This window comes from Gobio gobio (genome assembly GCF_949357685.1).
Source record: "Gobio gobio genome assembly, chromosome: 13".
Classification (NCBI taxonomy): Eukaryota; Metazoa; Chordata; class Actinopteri; order Cypriniformes; family Gobionidae; genus Gobio; species Gobio gobio.
The window spans coordinates 7,507,039-7,526,236 of record NC_137106.1 but is presented as its reverse complement, the minus strand read 5'-3'; the positions used below and the strand labels follow the sequence as shown (position 1 = coordinate 7,526,236).

Here is a 19,198-nt window from a genome sequence, read left to right as displayed (position 1 = left end):
ACGCACGCGGACACACACACGGACGGACGGACACACACGGACGGACACACACGCACGGACGGACACACACGGACGGACACACACGCACAAGCCTACACACACGGACACACACACGGACACACACACGGACACACACACGCACGCACGCACGCACGCACGCACACGGACGGACACACGCACGGACGGACACACACACACACACACACGGACACACACACACACGCACACACGGACACACGCACACACAGACACGCACACACACACGCACGCACGCACGCACACGGACGGACACACGCACGGACGGACACACACGGACGGACACACACGCACGGACTGACACACACGGACGGACACACACGCACGGACTGACACACACGGACGGACACACACGCACGGACTGACACACACGGACGGACACACACACGGACACGGACACACACACACACACACGGACACACACACACACACAGACGGACACACACACGGACACACGGACACACACGGACACACACACGGACACGCACGCACGCACGCACAGACACATGGACGGACACACACACACACACGGACACACAAACACACACGGACACACACACACACGGACACACACACACACACGGACACACACACACACACGGACACACACACAGACACACACACACACACACACACACACACAGACGGACACACACACGGACACACACGCACGCACGCACACACGGACACACACACACACACACACACACACACATATAACTCTTAGGTCATGTCTACTTCATCATGTACTTTGAATTGAATATAACTTTCTCTCTTTTTTCTTCAGGGATGTTCAATATATCTCAGATGAAGAACAGGCCGATGATCCTCATTGGTGGGTGACATGGCTGTACGTAATACACTTCCCACCTCACTCGCTCTCCTTCTGTCCTTCTCTGTTTTCACTCGTAGGGTTTGGTGATGGACCATTAGAAGTTTGTCAAAAACAATGGCAAGCAGAAAAAATTGTTTGCAAAAACAATGGCAAGCAGAACAAATTGTTTGCAAAGTACATGCAATTGACAAAACAGTACGTTTTATTTTAGAAGGTAGTATGTGATAAACAAAAGTGTGATAGGAATACCTTTACATTTGAACAAGGGCCCTTTTCATATTTTTGAAGTTTTCCATAAAAATATGTATTTTGTGATGTATATCGATTAGGGGTGTACGATATTGACAAATTATATCTTGATTATTTTCCGGGATTTTGACAATAATAATAATTAAAGGGATAGATCACCCAAAAATTTAAATTATCCCATGATTTACTCTACCTCAAGTCATCCTAGGTGTATGACATTCTTCTTTCAGACGAACACAATCTCTTCTTTTATAATTGGAGTGACTTGTCGCTTCTTTTTGAAGTCCATAAAAGTGCATCTATCTATCATATAACTGCTCCACACGGCTCTGGGGAGATAATAAAGGTCTTCTGAAGCGAATCCATGCATTTGTGTAAGAAAAATATCCATATTTAAAACTTTTTAAGGTAAATGATCTGGCTTCCGGCCGATCGCCTTCCGTATTCAATTTACGGAAAAAACGTCTGACGAGTGTAACTGGTGTGCAATGTCGTCAGACGCAGCGTAAGCATTTTGAACTGCGAGAGGCATTACATTTTTTACCGTAAATTGAAATTTTATATATGGATGTTTTTCTTACGATGCAACAATTCACTGCCATTATAAAGCTTGGTAGATTTTTAATATAACTCAGGTGTATATGACATTCTTCTTTCAGACGAATACAATCAAAGATGACTTGCGGGGGAGCAAATCATGGGCTAATTTATTTTTTTGAACTAACCCTTTAAACTGTGGAGTGTTTTTGTGCTGGTTTAGGCCTGTGGGCCTAGTTAGGAACTATCTCTTAAAGTGATAGTTCACCCTGAAATGAAAAAGCCATCTTTTACTCACCCTGCTGTTGTTCTAATGCCTTATGTCCTTCTATCTTATTTTAAAAATAGTCCTGCACACGCTCCTTCCTATAATGGCAAGTGAATAGTGACCAGGCTTAAACATTACAAAAAATATACAAAAGTATCACGCAATGATACAGTGAGATGTGCACCATATATGGGAAGTGTTCAGGAGGCACACTATAAGGTTTTGTGAGAAATAAACCGTATTATTCAGTCAGTACTGAGCGCGCTCCTGTGAGAGTGTGTGCTAGCCGTCAACAGTCAGCTGTGTGTGCTTATCCTGGGTACCATGACGACAGTCACACACATCACACACATGCACCATTTTGAGAAATCAGGCTCAATAGAAACAAACGAGACTCGTCTTTTCTATTAGGTAAATGATGATAAATAATATTGTGAACCTTTGTCATGACAACATTGTGTGAGGGGCTGCGGAGTCAGTGCTGATGGCTAGCACACACTCAGAGTAACAGCCGAGCTCAGTGTTTTGACTGAATAATACTGTTTTTCTCACAAAACCTTATAGTGTGCCTCCTGTACTCTTTCCATATATGGCGTGTGTCTCACTGTATCATTGCGTGATACTTTTGTATATTATTTGTAATGTTTTAGGCTGGTCACTATTCACTGCCATTATAGGAAGGAGCGCGTGCAGGACTAGGCTTTAGAACAACAGCAGGGTGAGTAAAAGATGGCTTTATTTTCATTTCAGGGTGAACTATCCCTTTAAGGGGTGACATTTGCCTCCTTTAATTGATTTCCATGGGACATTTTTGTCCTTATAAAAAGGTAATGTCTAACATTATAAAAGAGGAAGCATACAGTAAATCTAAATGTCAAATTCTTACATCAAGTAATAAAAAAATTATTTGAATATAGCATTATAGGGTAAATGAAATCAGTATCAACAAATGCCATTTTGGCACTGCACAAGTGAGTGGCACGTAAGCAAAATTTAGATGTATTTACTCCGGCACAAATAATTGTATAAGGATAATATATATATATTTTTTAATCTATTTATGAAACTAAAACCACCAGTAGGTGACAGCAAGTTACGGTTTTAATAAGTGATCAGTCTATGACATCAAAGTACAGTGAGAGCGATTCGAGAGCAGGCGGCGCTGTGTGCTTTTGAATAACTCGTGCTGTACTTTGATCTTTAAAGCCATCCGCTGATCGTCTGACACGGATGGATCATTGAATCATTGACCATTCAAAAACGCTGATTCATCCATGAATAAAACACTGTGTGTTGCTCTGAAATATTAGTCAGCCATGGGTCAAACAAAACGAGCTCTGAAAATTGATAAAAGAACATATTATACAGACACTTCATATTTGATCTTATTAGATGATTAGTTAATTGCATTTGATAGATTTTACTTTTGATAAAACATCTGCAATGTGTTGTGTTTTTATGCATGATTGGCTTGAATTTTGGTTGCATTTCCACTGTTCTGACCAGGAGAGGTCACCAGCGTGTGGCATTTCGAAAACTTCAAAACAGTGAATCATTTTGAGAGAAACCTGGTTCGGTTTCTCCCATCACTACGTACCACTGTTAGGAACTATTTTAGTTGGCAAAATGGAGTAAAAATAGACATCCGCTGTTTCAGCTCACACTACAGTCTCCTGATTCACACAGACAATATTTGAACTATTCATGAAAGATGAATCTGCACTCGTTTTTTGCTAAGCTAATGACATAGTCGATGGTGCCAGCTTCCACATTGTTAAAACAACAATTATGATATCGTAAATCATTCATATTGCACACCCCTATCAACAACCAACATACACTATATTGCCACAAGTATTGGGACACCCCTCCAAATCATTGAGTTCAGGTGTTCAAATCCCTTCATGGCCACAGGTGTATAAATCAAACACTAGGCATGCAGACGCTTCTACAAACATTTGTGAAAGAATGGGTCTGTGATCGGTTGCCACCTGTGCAATAAGTCCATTCAGGACATTTCCTCACAACTAAATATTCCACGCTCAACTGTTAGTGGTGTTATAACAAAGTGGAAGCAATAGGAACAACCGCAACTCAGCCACGAAGTGGTAGGCCACGTAAAATCACAGAGCGTGGTCAGCGCATGCTGAGGGTCACAGTGCGCAGAAGTCACCAACTTTCTGCAGAGTCAATCACTCCAGACCTCCAAACTTCTGTGGCCTTCATATGAGCTCAAGAACAGTGTATAGAGCTTCATGGAATGGGTTTCCATGACCAAGCCTTACATCACCAAGTGCAATGCAAAGCGGGGGATGCAGTGGGATAAAAGCACGCCACCACTGGACTCTAGAGCAGTGGAGACGTGTTCTCTGGAGTGACCAATCACGCTTCTCTGTCTGGCAATCCCATGGACGAGTTTGGCGGTACGTGCCAAGTGTAAAGTTTGGTGGAGGGGGATTATGGTGTGGGGTTGGGCTTGGTCTCGTAGTTCCAGGGAAATGAACTCTTAATGCTTCAGCATACCAAGACATTTTGGACAATTTCATGCTCCCAAATTTGTGGGAACATTTGGGGACGACCCCTTCCTGTTCCATCATGACTGCGCACCAGTGCACAAAGCGTCGGTCCATAAAGACATGGATGAGTGAGTTTGGTGTGGAGGAACTTGACTGGCCTGCACAGAGTCCTGACCTCAACCCGATAGAACACCTTTGGGATGAATTAGAGCGACTGGCCTTCTCGTCCAACATCAGTGCCTGACCTCACAAATGCGCTTCTAGAAGAATGGTCAAAAATTCCCATTAACACACTCCAACTCTTATGGGAAGGCTTTCCATAAGGTTTAGAAGCTGTTAGAGCGGCAAAGGGTGGACCAGCTCCATATTAAACCCTACGGATCAAGAATGGGATGTCATTAAAGTTCATGTGCATGTAAAGGCAGGCGTCCCAAAACTTTTGGCAATATAGTGTATGTATTGTTTATTACCCACCCCAATTCACTCATTTCCAACAGTTGAGGATTGATGTGTAGAAGTACGGTATATTTAAATCTGTGTGTCCTTGTTTACAGGTAGAGATTGCAGCTGGCTGCCTCTTCCTCTCATCCACTGGATGAATTCAGCAGCCTCTGCTTCAACCCAGTCATCAACAAATTACAGGCAACACTTCTGTAGCGATGTCCATCCTGACTACACAAGCACTTTTGTTAATGATGATCAAGCTTTGACTAATTTTTGCAGAAAGGATAATCCCATGACAAGCATTAACAATCTAAGGCACATCCGTGCAGCTTCAGTGGCACTTCGCAGCGACACGATGCCCGAATCTTGTCGTCAGGTGAATGTTGGTGCCTCAACCCCTCCTACACACATTTTGCCACAGCTACAATCCAAAACATTGACTACTCTCCCCTTCCTTAGTGCACTACTCTCAACTTCTAAACTCAGAGATTCATCTCTGCAGTTTGCACGCCACTGTCACAGCAAAACCCCTGAATGTGGGTCCGATTTGAAAATGCCACGTACAGACGCACAATCGTCCAGCTCTGATGGAACCTCTGATCGACTGACCCACACCGATGCCCAGGGTAAAGCCTCTATGGTCAATGTGGGCAGCAAGGCGGTAACTTGTCGCACAGCCACGGCCTGTGGCAAAGTCATCCTGGGCCCAAAAGCTTTTCATCTGGTGTGCGTCAACCAGCTCTCCAAGGGCGATGCCCTAGCAGTAGCACAGCTAGCGGGCATCATGGGTGCCAAGCAGACCTCATCCCTCATTCCCCTCTGTCACCCGCTTCCTCTTGACCACGTTTCCGTTACCATCGAGCTGCTGGAAGAGGGGCATGCTGTCATCGTAAAGGCAACCTGCCAAACCTCGGGCCGCACGGGAGTGGAGATGGAGGCCCTGACCGCCGTTACGGTGGCATCGCTAACCCTCTACGACATGTGCAAGTCAGTCAGCCACGATATTGTTATTACTGACATCAAGTTGCTCAGCAAGACGGGTGGGCAGAGAGGCGATTTCCACCGCTGACCCGACTCTTAAAGAACGCACAAATCTTACCTGTTTGAATGTAGCGTAATTCTTCTCTATAGACATCAGTTTTTCTCTAACAAAATGTGCCTTCTGATGCCTCTAGCTAATGCACTAATTATCATTTGAACTATTCCTGTCTATGACCGGCATGAAATGTGATTTATTCAAGCAAGAACACTATTTTGCTCTAGATTTATTTTGATAATGAGCAGCACAATAGGGCCTATGAGGAAACCTTTGCTATGAAAAGTATCTGCATACCTATTAAAAAACTAATCGTGGTCAGGTTATTCGTTTGATTTAAAGGAATGTTTCATCTTAAAAAAAAAAAAAATGTTTTGAAAAATGTGGTCAGCCTGTATTTATTTTTTGGTCCATATAATGGGGTCTAGTGTTGTTTGGACACCAGGGGCCGGTTGCATAAACCGTTAAGACTAGTCTTACAAGTTAGACATACATTTTTTTTTCTTTAAGACTGTTCATAATTTTTTTAAATCAGTTACATAAAAACATAGACTGGCCTAATTTGATACGAAAAGTAAGACTGAACGCCACTTGCCTAACTGCTAGTGGCTCATACTAGATCTTAAGACACTGTCTTAACATAATGGCTTAGTTTATGCAACTGGCCCCAGTGTTCTTCAAAATATATGAAGACAAAAGTGCATACAGGTTTGGAACAACACTAGGATTGAGTAAATGATGAAACTATCCCTCTAAAGCAAAATACAAATGACAAAACCTGGAGTTACCTTCGTCCCGTTCCGTCGGCCTGAAGTCAATGGGTTTGGGGTTAAATTCGTGAAATAAGGTCCGTGGTTAAAGTTGGAAGACGCGCTAGTCTTTTCTTTTGTGATGTATATCAAGTGAAACGGCTTCTCGAACAAGAACAAATGTAGGGCAGGACTTGATTTTGTCCATCAGGAATTGAATGGATTGTGGTTTGCTATTGGTCGTTCTCGTGTGAGTGACAGGTTGTCCCGCCCTCATGCCGAAAACACGTCATCAGAGAAGAAAGAGTTATTTTGATTAAAGATATATGATTAAAGAATAATATGCATGGATAAATCATTTTTAATACTGCAATTTTGATTTCATGGAGACTTACTGTATTTTCACATACTACAAAGTACATAAGTGATACCGTATGCCTTATGATTTTTTAATTGTAAAACGCAACAGTACACATTTCGACTTTTCCTAGTCAAACACACCTGATTCAACTCATCAGCTGGTTAGTAGATTGGATCAGATATTGGGAACATCCAAAATGTGTCCTGGATGACATGAGGAACAGGGCTGGGAAACACTGGGCTACTGGGAGTATAGTTGGGGATATTAAAATATCATCACGCCGAACATGTAGTTTTTAGGAATTCTATTTAGCTTTTAACTTCTGGCAATTGTCTTTTGGCTTTAGCGTCCATAAAACGTATTAAAGGGATAGTTTTGGGTTTAAACCCAAAAATGAAAATTTTATGTTTTTCTGCTTACCCCCAAGGCATCCAAGATGTAGGTGTCTTTGTTTCTTCAGTAGCAATCGTTGCCGTCTGTCGGTCATATAATGCATGTGAATGGGGTCCAATTCTATTAAGAGTAAAAAAAACATGCACAGACAACTTCAAATGAAACCCTGCGGCTCGTGACGACACATTGATGTCTTAAAAACCATTCAGTTTCTTGCAGAAACCGGTCGTTTCGTGTCTTATGCTATTATTTCACCTCATATCAGACGAATGTCATCAGCTCTCCAGACCGCCATAACTTCCTGTGAGTAATGTCAAAATACCAGTGAGATCATAGAAATATACATAGATGCCTCATTAGTGCCTGCGCGGATCGGTCGAATGAGGAATCTACGTATATATTTCTATGATCGCGCTGGTATTTTGACCTTACTCACAGGAAGTTATGCCGGTCTGGAGAGCTGAGGACATTCGTCATATTAGCATTCGACCCCATTCACATGCATTATACGACTGGCAGACGGCAACGATTGCTACTGAAGAAACAAAGACACCTACATCTTGGATGCCTTGGGGGTAAGCAGAAAAAACATAACATTTTCGTTTTTGGGTGAACTTTAAGAATCATACTTTTGTTTCCCGCAGAGCTTATTTTGTTCGGTAATCTAAAATCCAATGAAAAATCGTGTTTTTGTCGCAGGAATCGGGGTGATGCTAACTTCCGGGTTGCCCTATCACTGCAGAGCTCTATGTTGAAAATTCACGCTTGGCCTAAACACTGTGACTGTTTTCTTATAAAAACGCAGATGATGTAATCTAAGAGAGCGAATGTTTATATGGCAGAAAGAAATTATTTTTAAAAACAAGTGAAGCGGTGCACCGGACGGGCCGCCAGCATTTGTCAGAGCGCTGTTTATCATCATTTTCTAAACACATTGATACTGTTTACAAATGTATAATTGGCTCCATATTTTAACTGCAATAATAACATTTTGAATGTGTTAGGTAGCAATACTTCTTTGGTCTTGTATATAGTAAAGTAGAAGTGTGATATGTTCACTTAATGAAAATTTACAAATATACTCACTAAACTAGTAGTTTACTGAGTATATTTGTACTACTTGTATTTAAATATGCTAACTAGTAAACTGTGCACTTAAAGTTTACTATTACACTCAAACATGTTTTTTTTTGTTGCTTACTTAAAAGTGGGCCAATTAGTCCCAAGCAGTATTAAAATGGTACCACTTACAAGTTTACTACTAGTACAAGCGTTCTAAAGTATACTTGAACTTGACTATACTTCATTGGACTATACTTAATAAAATGCATGGTTACACTTTATTTTAACGTGTCATTGTTACGGTGTAATTGTATATTTAAGTACTGAGTAATATTGATTAACTACATGTACTTACTATAGGGTTAGGGTAGGATTAGGGATTGGTTGAGGGTTAGTTGCATGTAATTATGCATAATTTACTGCTATTACAATGGTAAGTACATGTAGCATATAATAATAATATAATAATTTGTTACATTTATATAGTGCTTTTCTAGGCACTCAAAGCGCTTTACATATAGAAGTGGGGAATCTCCTCAACCACCACCAATGTTCAGCACCACCTGGATGATGCGTCGGCAGCCATATTGCGCCAGAACGCTCACCACACACCAGCTTATTGGTGGAGGAGACAGACGCTGCGTCCCAATTCGCATACTATCCGTACTAAATAGTATTCGAAAAAAGAATTGAGTATGCCCCAAATCGTAGTATTATGAAAAGAGTATTCCAAAGATTCCCCTATGGTCTACTATTTCCGGTCAGAATTCGAAGTGCAGATCGATGTGCACTCTAACGGCTGATATTCCCCACGACCCATTGCGAGATGGACGAGGATTCGATTAGAACTACAAACGCGGATAAAAAGTGTTAAAAAACTACAAACATGACGTTTACGCGAGTCTGACGGTTAAGTAGAGAGGATTATGCTGCGTTCCAGGCAAACCACGACTCACGACTTTGTAGCGTTCCAGGCAAAGTCACGCCAAACTGCCTGAGCGCAAGGAATCGTGTGGTTGCTAGATGTAAACAAAGCATGGCGGACCGTATGAGGCTTATGCTAAATTTACAATCATTTCTATCGCCAAAGGTGCTTACTTGCGGGAAACGGAGGGGAAAAACGGCGCATACGGCAAGAGAAACTGCTATACCTTTTATTTAACGTTATTTGTATATTTGTTTCATAAACACCGCATCTGTACGGGGCTGTCATTGTTGCTTCGCGAGCTATGTGACGTCAGATCTCGTAACTGGGAGTTCACGGGTGATGAATAGGAGGCCATGATGGACAGGGGCCAATGGGCAAATTTGTCCAGGATGCCGGGGTTACACCCCTACTCTTTATCGAAGGACATCCTGGGATTTTTAATGACCACAGAGAGTCAGGACCTCGGTTTAACGTCTCATCCGAAGGACGGTGCTTGTTACAGTATAGTGTCCCCATCACTATACTGGGGCGTTAGGACCCACACAGACCACACCCTGCTGGCCTCACTAACACCTCTCCCAGCAGCTACCTGGTTTTCCCAGTTGGTCTCCCATCCAGGTACTAACCAGGCTCAGCCTGGGAAACCAGTCTTGGGCTACAGGGTGATATGGCTGCTAACGGACAGTGTACATATGTAACAAGGACACTAAAATAAAGTGTTACCAAATGAACTCGAAGTGCACTTTTTAAACTTTTTATGTACTGTGTAAAACCATGCCTAAAAACTGTGACTTACGAGGACTCCCTAATGTTGGACCGGGAACTGCGGTTTGTTTGATCAGAAGAGGGCAGCGTTGCATCGTGAGAAACCATGAGAACTGCCATCACTAAAAGACTGGGATATTCATAGCACAACATTAGACATACATGATTTAAGAGCCAGCTGTACAGGAGTGTAACCCAGATTAAAAAGTTTACGCAAATGTCAGTGAAACAAGTTTATTTTTACCCTACAAAATGTCACATGGAAAGGGGGGTGGGGGCTTTGAGGGTCGAACCATAAACAAACCATAATATATAAATCAGGGATGGGCAACGTCTGTCCTGCAGGGTCAGTGTCTTGCAGAGTTTAGCTCCAATTCGAACGAAATGCACCTGAACAAGCTAATCTAATACTTCACTTCAATTTATCAGGGTTGGATCTAAACTCGACGGGACGCTGGACTTCCAGGACCGAAGCTGCCCATCCCTGGCTCGTCATTCTCATACAAACTATCTGACAATTATCAATCACTATATAGTTATAATTATACCATTTCTGTCATAATGATGTGTATACATACAAAATATAGCAAACTAAATAAATAGAGCTTCAATTTACAAGAAAAAAAAATCATTTCCACATTCCTCAGACTTGAATTTTTTTTTTACCCTTTCTTGTTTCTAAGATGGTGTACAAAAGATTTGAGAACTATACATCTATTGTGTGTCAAATCAGCCTTTAAAATTGTGCATTTGGCACAACTGCAACCTCTCAAAATCATCCCATGAACACATACAAAGACCGTGTGATGCGTCTCATGTCACAGATAATAATACACCGGTATTATCGAAGAAGAACCACACCTATGCACAATTTGAGCCAATAGGGAAAACATCAAGTGCATTATTGGACCAAGCAGAAGTGTGAGGCAAAACATTCTCTTTCGAAAAATATCTAGATATAAAAGTGAGTGATACATTTAGGCAGTTTTGCTTGCTGCAGTTTGATTACAATGACTGTCGTACACAGTATATTTACTTCGTCGTAACATGTACCAAAGATAAACAATCAATTTTCTTTACCCTTCATATCACGGCCCATATCATATCTATCAATATTCAATCCAACAAAAGGATAGTGTTATAATAAAAAAAAACAATGGAACCTGGATTATTGGATACATTAACATCTATTTACGAAGGCTTGATTTCTTAACTATAAAAATATACTTACATTTTCATATTTTCTCTCAGCCTTTGGCTCCTCATGTTTGTGGTGCAGGAAAAGTTTGTCCTACAAAAAAGTGCATCAAGCAACTATAGCTACATCTTTTCCTTTTTATGTATTGGACAATCAATGACCAAATATACATACAAATAATAATAATAATACTGAAGATTTTAATACTCTGTGGATCTGGAAAGACAGAACACCAAGGTGTCTGCAATACCACTCCTCTCAAGACAAGAACAATAAAGACGTAAAGGAAGTAAAAAAAGACCAAACACCCCGATTTTAATTTTTAATTTTTTTTGGCAAGTGGGGAGGTGGGGGGGGTCATCTTTTTTTTTTTTACAGACTCAAAGGATTAGTTCACTTCAAAATGAAAATTTACTCACCACCATCTCAACCAAGATGTTCATGTCTTTCTTTCTTCTGTCGAAAAGAGATGAAGTTTTTTGATGAAAACATTTCAGGATTTTTCTCCACATAATGGACTTCAACGAACCAACGGTTGAAGGTCCAAATCAATGCAGTTTCAAAGGAAGGGCTTCAGAGGCTCTGCACGATCCCAGACGAGGAATAGAGTCTTATCTAGCAAAACCATCGCTCATTTTCAAAAATAACTAAATATGTGTATATACTTTAACTCAAATGCGTGACTTTGGTGTTGTTCTTTTTCATGACGTATGACGTCATCACGTCGGAAAGGTCGTAGGTGGAAGTGCCGGAAAACTCCATCTCATGTTCTCCTCTGACATTGTTGTTTTGTAAAGAGCGTTTGATTTAGTCTTTGCGCGTTCGTTTTAACACTGGGTCGGTACTTCCACCTACAATCTTTTCCGACGTGATTATGTCATACGTCATGAAAAAGAACAACACCAAAGTCACGCATTTGAGTTTAAAAAGGTGTAAACATTAAAATGTTTGTAAAAAAAAAACAAAAACGATGGTTTGGCTAGACAAGACCCAATTCCTCGTCTGGGATCGGTCAGAGCCTCTAAAGCCCTTCCTTTGAAACTGCATTGATTTGGAGTTTCAACCGTTACTTCGTTGAAGTCCATTATGTGGAGAAAAATCCTGGAATGTTTTCCTTAAAAAAAATCATCTCTTTTCAACTGAAGAAAGAAAGACATGAACATCTTGGATGAGATGGGGGTGAGTAAATTATCAGGACATTTTCATTCTGAAGTGAACTAATCCTTTAATCAGATGTAAGATTATAAAATTGTCTAACAAAGTCCATGCCTTCGTATTAATTTCAGGTGCGCCCTGAACAGTAAATTGTGCAAACCCACATTCCTAATTGTGCGTGATCTCAAATGAATCGACTCAAGCTTTAGGACTTTGCTGTAAGATCTCCATGGGGAATCCCTAAGAAGTGCAATCAAACTAATTACAGACATGTTAAAGCTAATTGAAACATTCGGATTTAAATAGGCAATAATTGTCTTTTTCTAAATGTTCTAGACAACCCTCTGTGCTCTTTTCAGGTCAAAACTGATTTTAAAGCACAGCCGCTGTACAAATCGTACACAGACTGTCGGCGTGGAGTCCATATGTGGCTCGGATCTGGGCCGACACCGTATTGCTGTCCGGGTACTAAATCGTAATAAGTGATCAAACCATAAGTCACAAAACATGTGACCTAAAACAGATGGGACTACTTTTGGTATATCGGTACACCATTGACAAAACAAACATAAATATACACCTTTCAATGATTAAATCTAAATAAGCACACATACTGAGCTGATGCAAGTGAGAAAGGAGAGAATGACTGCACTGGCCCTTTGTTATGGCATTTGCAAGCTTAGCGTTGAAACTTGTGTGTTTTTGGACTGTTAATAAATTATCCCACTGGCTCAACGAAATATGGATAGTCCCTGCTTTTCTACAGACACCCTTCTTGTTCCTTAAGCAGGGTCAGGGGGCGCAGAACCTTACCCACAATAATGGAAAATTAGCACCATGTGTGTCCATATTAACCGTCTCTTAAAAGATCAACGCAATCAACTTACACAGAACTCCCACTGTGACCCCATATGGACGGATGACACAGGAGGCCTACCAATGCCTGTTGCATTTTGTACGGGATGCCTCTTGAAACAGGCATGAAACATCGTTTCAATACATAATCACCATCTCACTGGACTTCAGATGTTTGCGCTAACACCTTTAGCATTGCCTTCACATCTGTGTCTGTATCCAAATCAGTGGCCTCTTGTCTGGTCTTTGGGTCTCATTTTCTCACGCCAACTACAAGGTCATTGTATGTACATCTGCAACCTTTGTCCTGACTACAGCTACTTAATATACATGTTTAAAAAAAATATGAACAATATATAATAAACAAGAAAACCAAAGTGGGTTACATAATGTTGACCTGGAGTTAAAAGGTCAAAGTCTGAAATTCAGTGGAGCTCGCTGGACATCTCTAGGAGAAAGCTTTTTTTCCCCCAGACCTGGAAAGTAGCAGGATCTTTACCTAGTGTTTCTTTATAAACATTTAGATATATGTGAGGCATCATGTTTTTAACATTATCAAGGCCCAAAGGTTCAGTATGTTAACCTGAAAAAGACACATGGTAGTACTTGCTCGTTGCTAACTGCTTCTTTAGGCAAAACGTCATTGACCCTTCCTTCCTAGAATGCAAGCGTTTTGGATAAAATGTGTGGTTGTAGAGGACAGATACGACCAATTATGACCGATTCAAAGTCACAAAAGTATTCCAGTAACCTGATGGAGATGGATTATTGTGTTACTTTGGTGTACCTTGAAGGACGCATTCAAAGAAACGGCGCTAAACAAAAATAAACATGAAATATAAGAGTGGGTCTGCTTTTACATATAAAAACATAAATGTCATAACAATCCTATGGGCTTTTTGAACTGTTTGACACAACGCATGTAAGGGAACTTGAATTTTTAATATTCACTCGCATTTTGAGACTTCCGGTTTTGTATTATTCTCTGTGTATTCTCTGTCTCTTGTCGGATTCTCCATCCGGGAGGTCCTCGGAATGCTGTTGATGTGTAGAGGCACTTGGGGAAGGAGTATCCCAACCTGTAAGGCTGCATCCACAGTGTTACATTTCCCGTGTGGTAATCCCAACATCTAGCTTTGAACAATATTTCCTTTTTTATCTCCATTTCCATGTTCAAGAAGCACCAGGTGCGTCATTTAAATCGAAAAGCACAGTTGGATCCGAAGTTTAGAGGTACTAGATTTCCAAAAAAAATGGGACTTTCTTTCAATCTCCCAAGGTTAGAGTAAGGGAATGGGTGGCTGAGAAAGGACAATGACCTTGGCTTATAAGGATAAACCGAATGGACTCAACAAGCGACTTCTATGATGTCCACCTCTTGTATTGTGAGACCTCGCAGCGAGCTTCTTGAACTCGTTGGAAATCAGGTTGTGCATTTGGCCACAAAAACCAAAATTAAGGGGTCAGTTTGAGTGGGCATGACAAGAAGGAAGACTGCAAAGCAGAAAGAAGAGAAGGGAGATTGCAGGGTATCCTTCACATAGATCCAGACTATTTTACAGTGAGCCTGTCCATCTTTGAGCTTGCCACTTATTACTGGTCTGAGCAAAATGTATAGGGCAGTGTATAACATTTTAAGAGAGTTCCCCGTCAGTCTGGTCTCCTTTTGACTCTTCACTGGGGTCAATAGTTCACCTTGGTGACTGGTCTTTCACGACCCCCTCCATCCGTCAGCTGGTTGACAGAGCGCTTGCGGTTGCGTTTCAGTTTCGAGTCCTTGTCGAAGACTTCACCTGAGCGAAGCGCAGACACAAGATCATCGAACTCTCCCACCTCCTCTGACATATTTCCGCCGGTGCTTTTCTTCACTCGTCTCTCTCGTTCCCGCTGGTCCTTCAGCTGGGATGGATAAATACACAGAGATCATGTCAAATAGCTGTGATCATAGAGGGTAGCAGCATCATATTGTCTTTTTTAAAGGGATAGTTCACCCAAAAATGAAAATTAGCCCATGATTTACTCACCCTCAAGTCATCTTAGGTGTATATCAGTGGTTTTTAAACTTTTTTAAGAGCGACCCTCTTTTTTTGTTGTTGTTGTCGCGACCCATATATAGGCCTACAACCGTTTACATTCAAACCAGTCAAGCCAAGCATGAGAATACTTATATACAATGGGCCATTTGACTGTATTCTCCATTAAACCAATAGATGGCACAAAAATTGAGCTCAGCACTTTTCAACACAATCGTATAATAATAATCATTTGATTATTAATGCATTCGCAACGCAAAGTTGATTTTGCACTAATTTGTAAGCTAGGCCTATGGACGTTAATTAACTGGTTAACCATTAACCAGCAAGAATTTTAACCAATTAATCATTTGATTGAAAAAAAAACAGGTAAGTGGCATTTGATTGCATTCAGAAATAATACCGGTAAATAAAGCGAAATGTTATAATGTACTACAAACATTATAAACTCTACAAACATAGCTATAGGTTATTTTAGTTCCCCTCACTCCACAACAAATTGTAACGAGTAGGAATATGGTGTGGCCCTTTAAGAGCTGCGCGCTCCCTGTTGAACTGTCTGCATTGTGTGTGTGCACGGCACCTCGAGCACTCCCATGTATGCGGGTTATTTTCTGTTGCTCAAATCAAGTTGTTTTGTTGATTAAGTAACGCTGTGGACAGTATAGTGTTTGTGACGGACAAGCGAGTTTCACAGGGAATAAAGTGTGAAATGTCTATCGCCTCCGTGTCTGCAATAACTTCAGTTAAGTGAGCTATCCCTATTTTCCTCTGGACAGACACAACGAATTACAAAATCCTTTAAATGTAACGGTATTCAGAACAGATCAAGAATTAAAAAATATAAGTAGGCTATAAATAAAGCCAAAACGAAATCATTTAATGAGAAACTTAGTAACCAGCATAGCCTAGCTCTCTCATTCGAATCCAAATGTTTCCATATTCACAATGTATTTGGACGCTAAACTATTATTTATTATAGGCTTTGTACTTCACTCGCGTCCCAATATTGATGGAAAAAAACATCCTCTTCACATGTGCACAAATGTGCTTGGAAACACCACAGTGGCGTAGCTCTGAATGGCACAAATTGTTGGCTACTACTGACTATTTAAACTGAGCTGTGTAACTTGTTATATGTTAGGTTGACTATTTTATGTTGATAATGAACTGACTGCGATGTGAAGTTTGCAACTCTGGAACTCTGGTGCGTGTGAGGCGCCCGCATGAACAAGCAGAGGAAATATAAAATAAGAGTAGGACATCACTCAAAATTGCAAAGTGTTTACTTACATTGTGCTTTTGTAAATTAGAGAAAACAAGATGCACTGTGTCGTCTGGTTTCCTTTCCATAAACTTGTTTGAGGAGCGCCACGCCTCACAAAAATGAACCAAACTCAGCAGCAACTTGTCGCACAGTTTTTTCTTTCTTTTTGTTAATCTGTTAATTATTTAACTCAAATATATTTCACGCATTTATTACTTTTATATAGGCCTATAGACTGATTTTATGAAAACAAATTGTTATTATATTTTTTAAGTGGTCGCGACGCAGGGTTTGAAAACCTCTGGTGTATATGACATTCTTCTTTCAGACGAATACAATCAGAGTTATATTAAAAATATCCTGGCTCTTCCAAGCTTTATAATGGCAGTGAATGTCTGTTTCTGTTTTGAAGTCCATAAAAGTGCATCTATCCATCATATAACTCCACATATAACTCCAGGAATTACAGTTTGGAAAGTTTTAAATATGGATATTTTTCTTACACAAACGCATGGATTCGCTTCAGGTCTTTATTAACCCCCCGGAGCCGTTATATGATGGATAGATGCACTTTAATGGACTTTAACAGCCATTCACTCCCATTATAAAGCTTGGAAGAGCCAGGACATTTTTTAATATAACTCTGATTGTATTTCGTTTTGAATGACTTGAGGGTGAGTAAATCATGGGGAAATTTTCATTTTTGGGTGAACTATCCCTTTAAGAACATATAAACTCTAATCAGTGGATATCCTAATCATATGGAAAGCGGCCAATCTCGAAAAATGTGCTATCGTAATAGTATCAATACAGAAGGGGCCTAGCAGAGCTGTTCTGAGGTGATTCATGGTCTCATGAGTGACTACGACAAATAAATCTGCATCTGCTACCAATTACTCCAGGCTTATCGACTACATCAATACTGTCATCACGTATGGAATGGTTTCCCTCATACTGCATGTGTGAGAACATGTTTGTAAAGTGCATGAAACTTCATGTACATGGTAAAAGTGACATAGCTGTGCATTTTCATGTCCTAACAGTTATGATTTATTAGATAATGTACACAAGTGTTGTCTCACATGAGGTTGAAAATTGAGGAAAAGGAGAAAGAACCCTGCAAAAAAGCCATGCATAATATGATGTTATTTAATTGCAGCAAACGTTGTGTCATGACATGAAGGAAATTATTGTACCATTAAAACATCCTGCATGTTTCATAGCTTAAAGGGATAATTCATATGAATTGAGTGGTTTAGTCCAGATTTTCTGAAGCGACTCGATTGCTTTATATGATGAAAATATTTAGTTTTTATTCACATTTAGTCATGGTCATGCCAATGGCTGCCAACACTGGATGTGAGAGTCTCGTCATGTCAAAATCAAATAGAAACCATTACAATCAAACTCTATTTCTGACTCATTCCAGATGCTTGAGCTACCCCTGGAGAAGAAGCTGATCTTTTTTTAGAAAGTTGGCTTTCACACGTCTAGTTTAGACAGTGTTTGCATCTCTGCACAGCCTTTTAAGCAATAAGTTTATCACTTGTTTCTGCTTTTTTCCCCCTGTTTTGATCGTAATAGCGATGCGTAATAGCGCCCGCCTACCTTTTAACAAAAATTCCATCAATGGAGGGGAAGTGCTGTCTCATAAATTACAGAAAATTCCGTCAATGGAGGGGAAAGAGTGAACTATGTCCTGGATCGTTTCAGAGGATTATTTTTATGGTTTGAGCATTTTACTGCAGATTGTTTTATAATCGAGGCTTAACAAGAACGCCCGCAAACCCATTAAATGTGCGTGTATTTCAGCAGTGGCATGTGACGCAGTCACTCCTACCAGCCACTTTGGCGGGTTGAATTTTATATATACTATATACATTTTTTATTTGACAAAATAGATACACAATACCAGCGTGAGAATAGATACACGATACCAGCTGTGGTTTCTTGCTGTCTCATCTCTCAGACAGCGAGTTAACACACACCTGCCTTACTCGTCTCATTTGCTCTGGTTGAATAGTGTTGGTGTTACAGGGCCTGGATTTCGGCGTGGGATTGTGTGTATTGGGCAAAATTTTACTCATTCACACCCAAAGTGTGCGCACATAAAGCCGCCTATCAGTACTAAAGTGAGTTCTTTTTGCTGCTTATTGCGTGTGAACAGTCAAATACACAATGGCAAAATTCTGGTCTTGGCGAGTATTCACATAAACGCAGTCAGTTCTGTTTTAAGTTGAGAAAGAAAACACATGTGTAACAGTATAATGGATCCGCGCATCAGGTCTTAAAGTGACAGCACCAAATTATGAGATAATATACAAAAATATCCATATGGCAGTTTTTCCCCATGGTATCAATGTCAAAATTGTGGCCAGTAAAAATGCTGGGTGGCTAGTAATTTTGGAAAACCACTAGCCACAGTGTCTGCAGAGCAAAAAAGTTAATGTCAGGCCCTGAATATAATGCAGGGTTCGCAAAGTTGAAGCAATGGTAACTGTACTGGATGTG

General features: G+C 40.6%; 2 protein-coding genes across 8 annotated transcripts in view; one reads left to right on the top strand and one right to left on the bottom strand.

Moving 5' to 3' along the window:
- mocs1 (molybdenum cofactor synthesis 1) overlaps positions 1 to 7,014 on the top strand; it is a 42,146-nt gene extending 35,132 nt beyond the window's left edge. The window contains exons 10-12 of one of the 3 annotated variants that reach the window (XR_013817715.1): positions 824 to 886; positions 4,996 to 5,261; positions 5,345 to 6,277. Coding sequence is in view for 2 of the 3 variants with exons in the window: in XM_079832469.1 (XP_079688595.1) it covers positions 824 to 871; positions 4,996 to 5,954 (1,007 nt within the window). In the remaining variant the exon portion in view is untranslated. Of the gene's footprint in view, positions 1 to 823; positions 887 to 4,995 lie in introns of all 3 variants that reach the window. The other 2 variants (XM_079832469.1, XM_079832470.1) reach the window with 2 other exon arrangements.
- A 4,697-nt stretch (positions 7,015 to 11,711) lies between these two features.
- Positions 11,712 to 19,198, bottom strand: part of daam2 (dishevelled associated activator of morphogenesis 2) — a 143,450-nt gene continuing 135,963 nt past the window's right edge. For all 5 annotated transcript variants that reach the window (XM_079832457.1, XM_079832458.1, XM_079832460.1 and 2 more), the window contains one exon: positions 11,712 to 15,286. In XM_079832457.1, the coding sequence (XP_079688583.1) occupies positions 15,071 to 15,286 (216 nt within the window). In that variant the 3' untranslated portion in view covers positions 11,712 to 15,070. The remainder of the gene's footprint in view (positions 15,287 to 19,198) is intronic.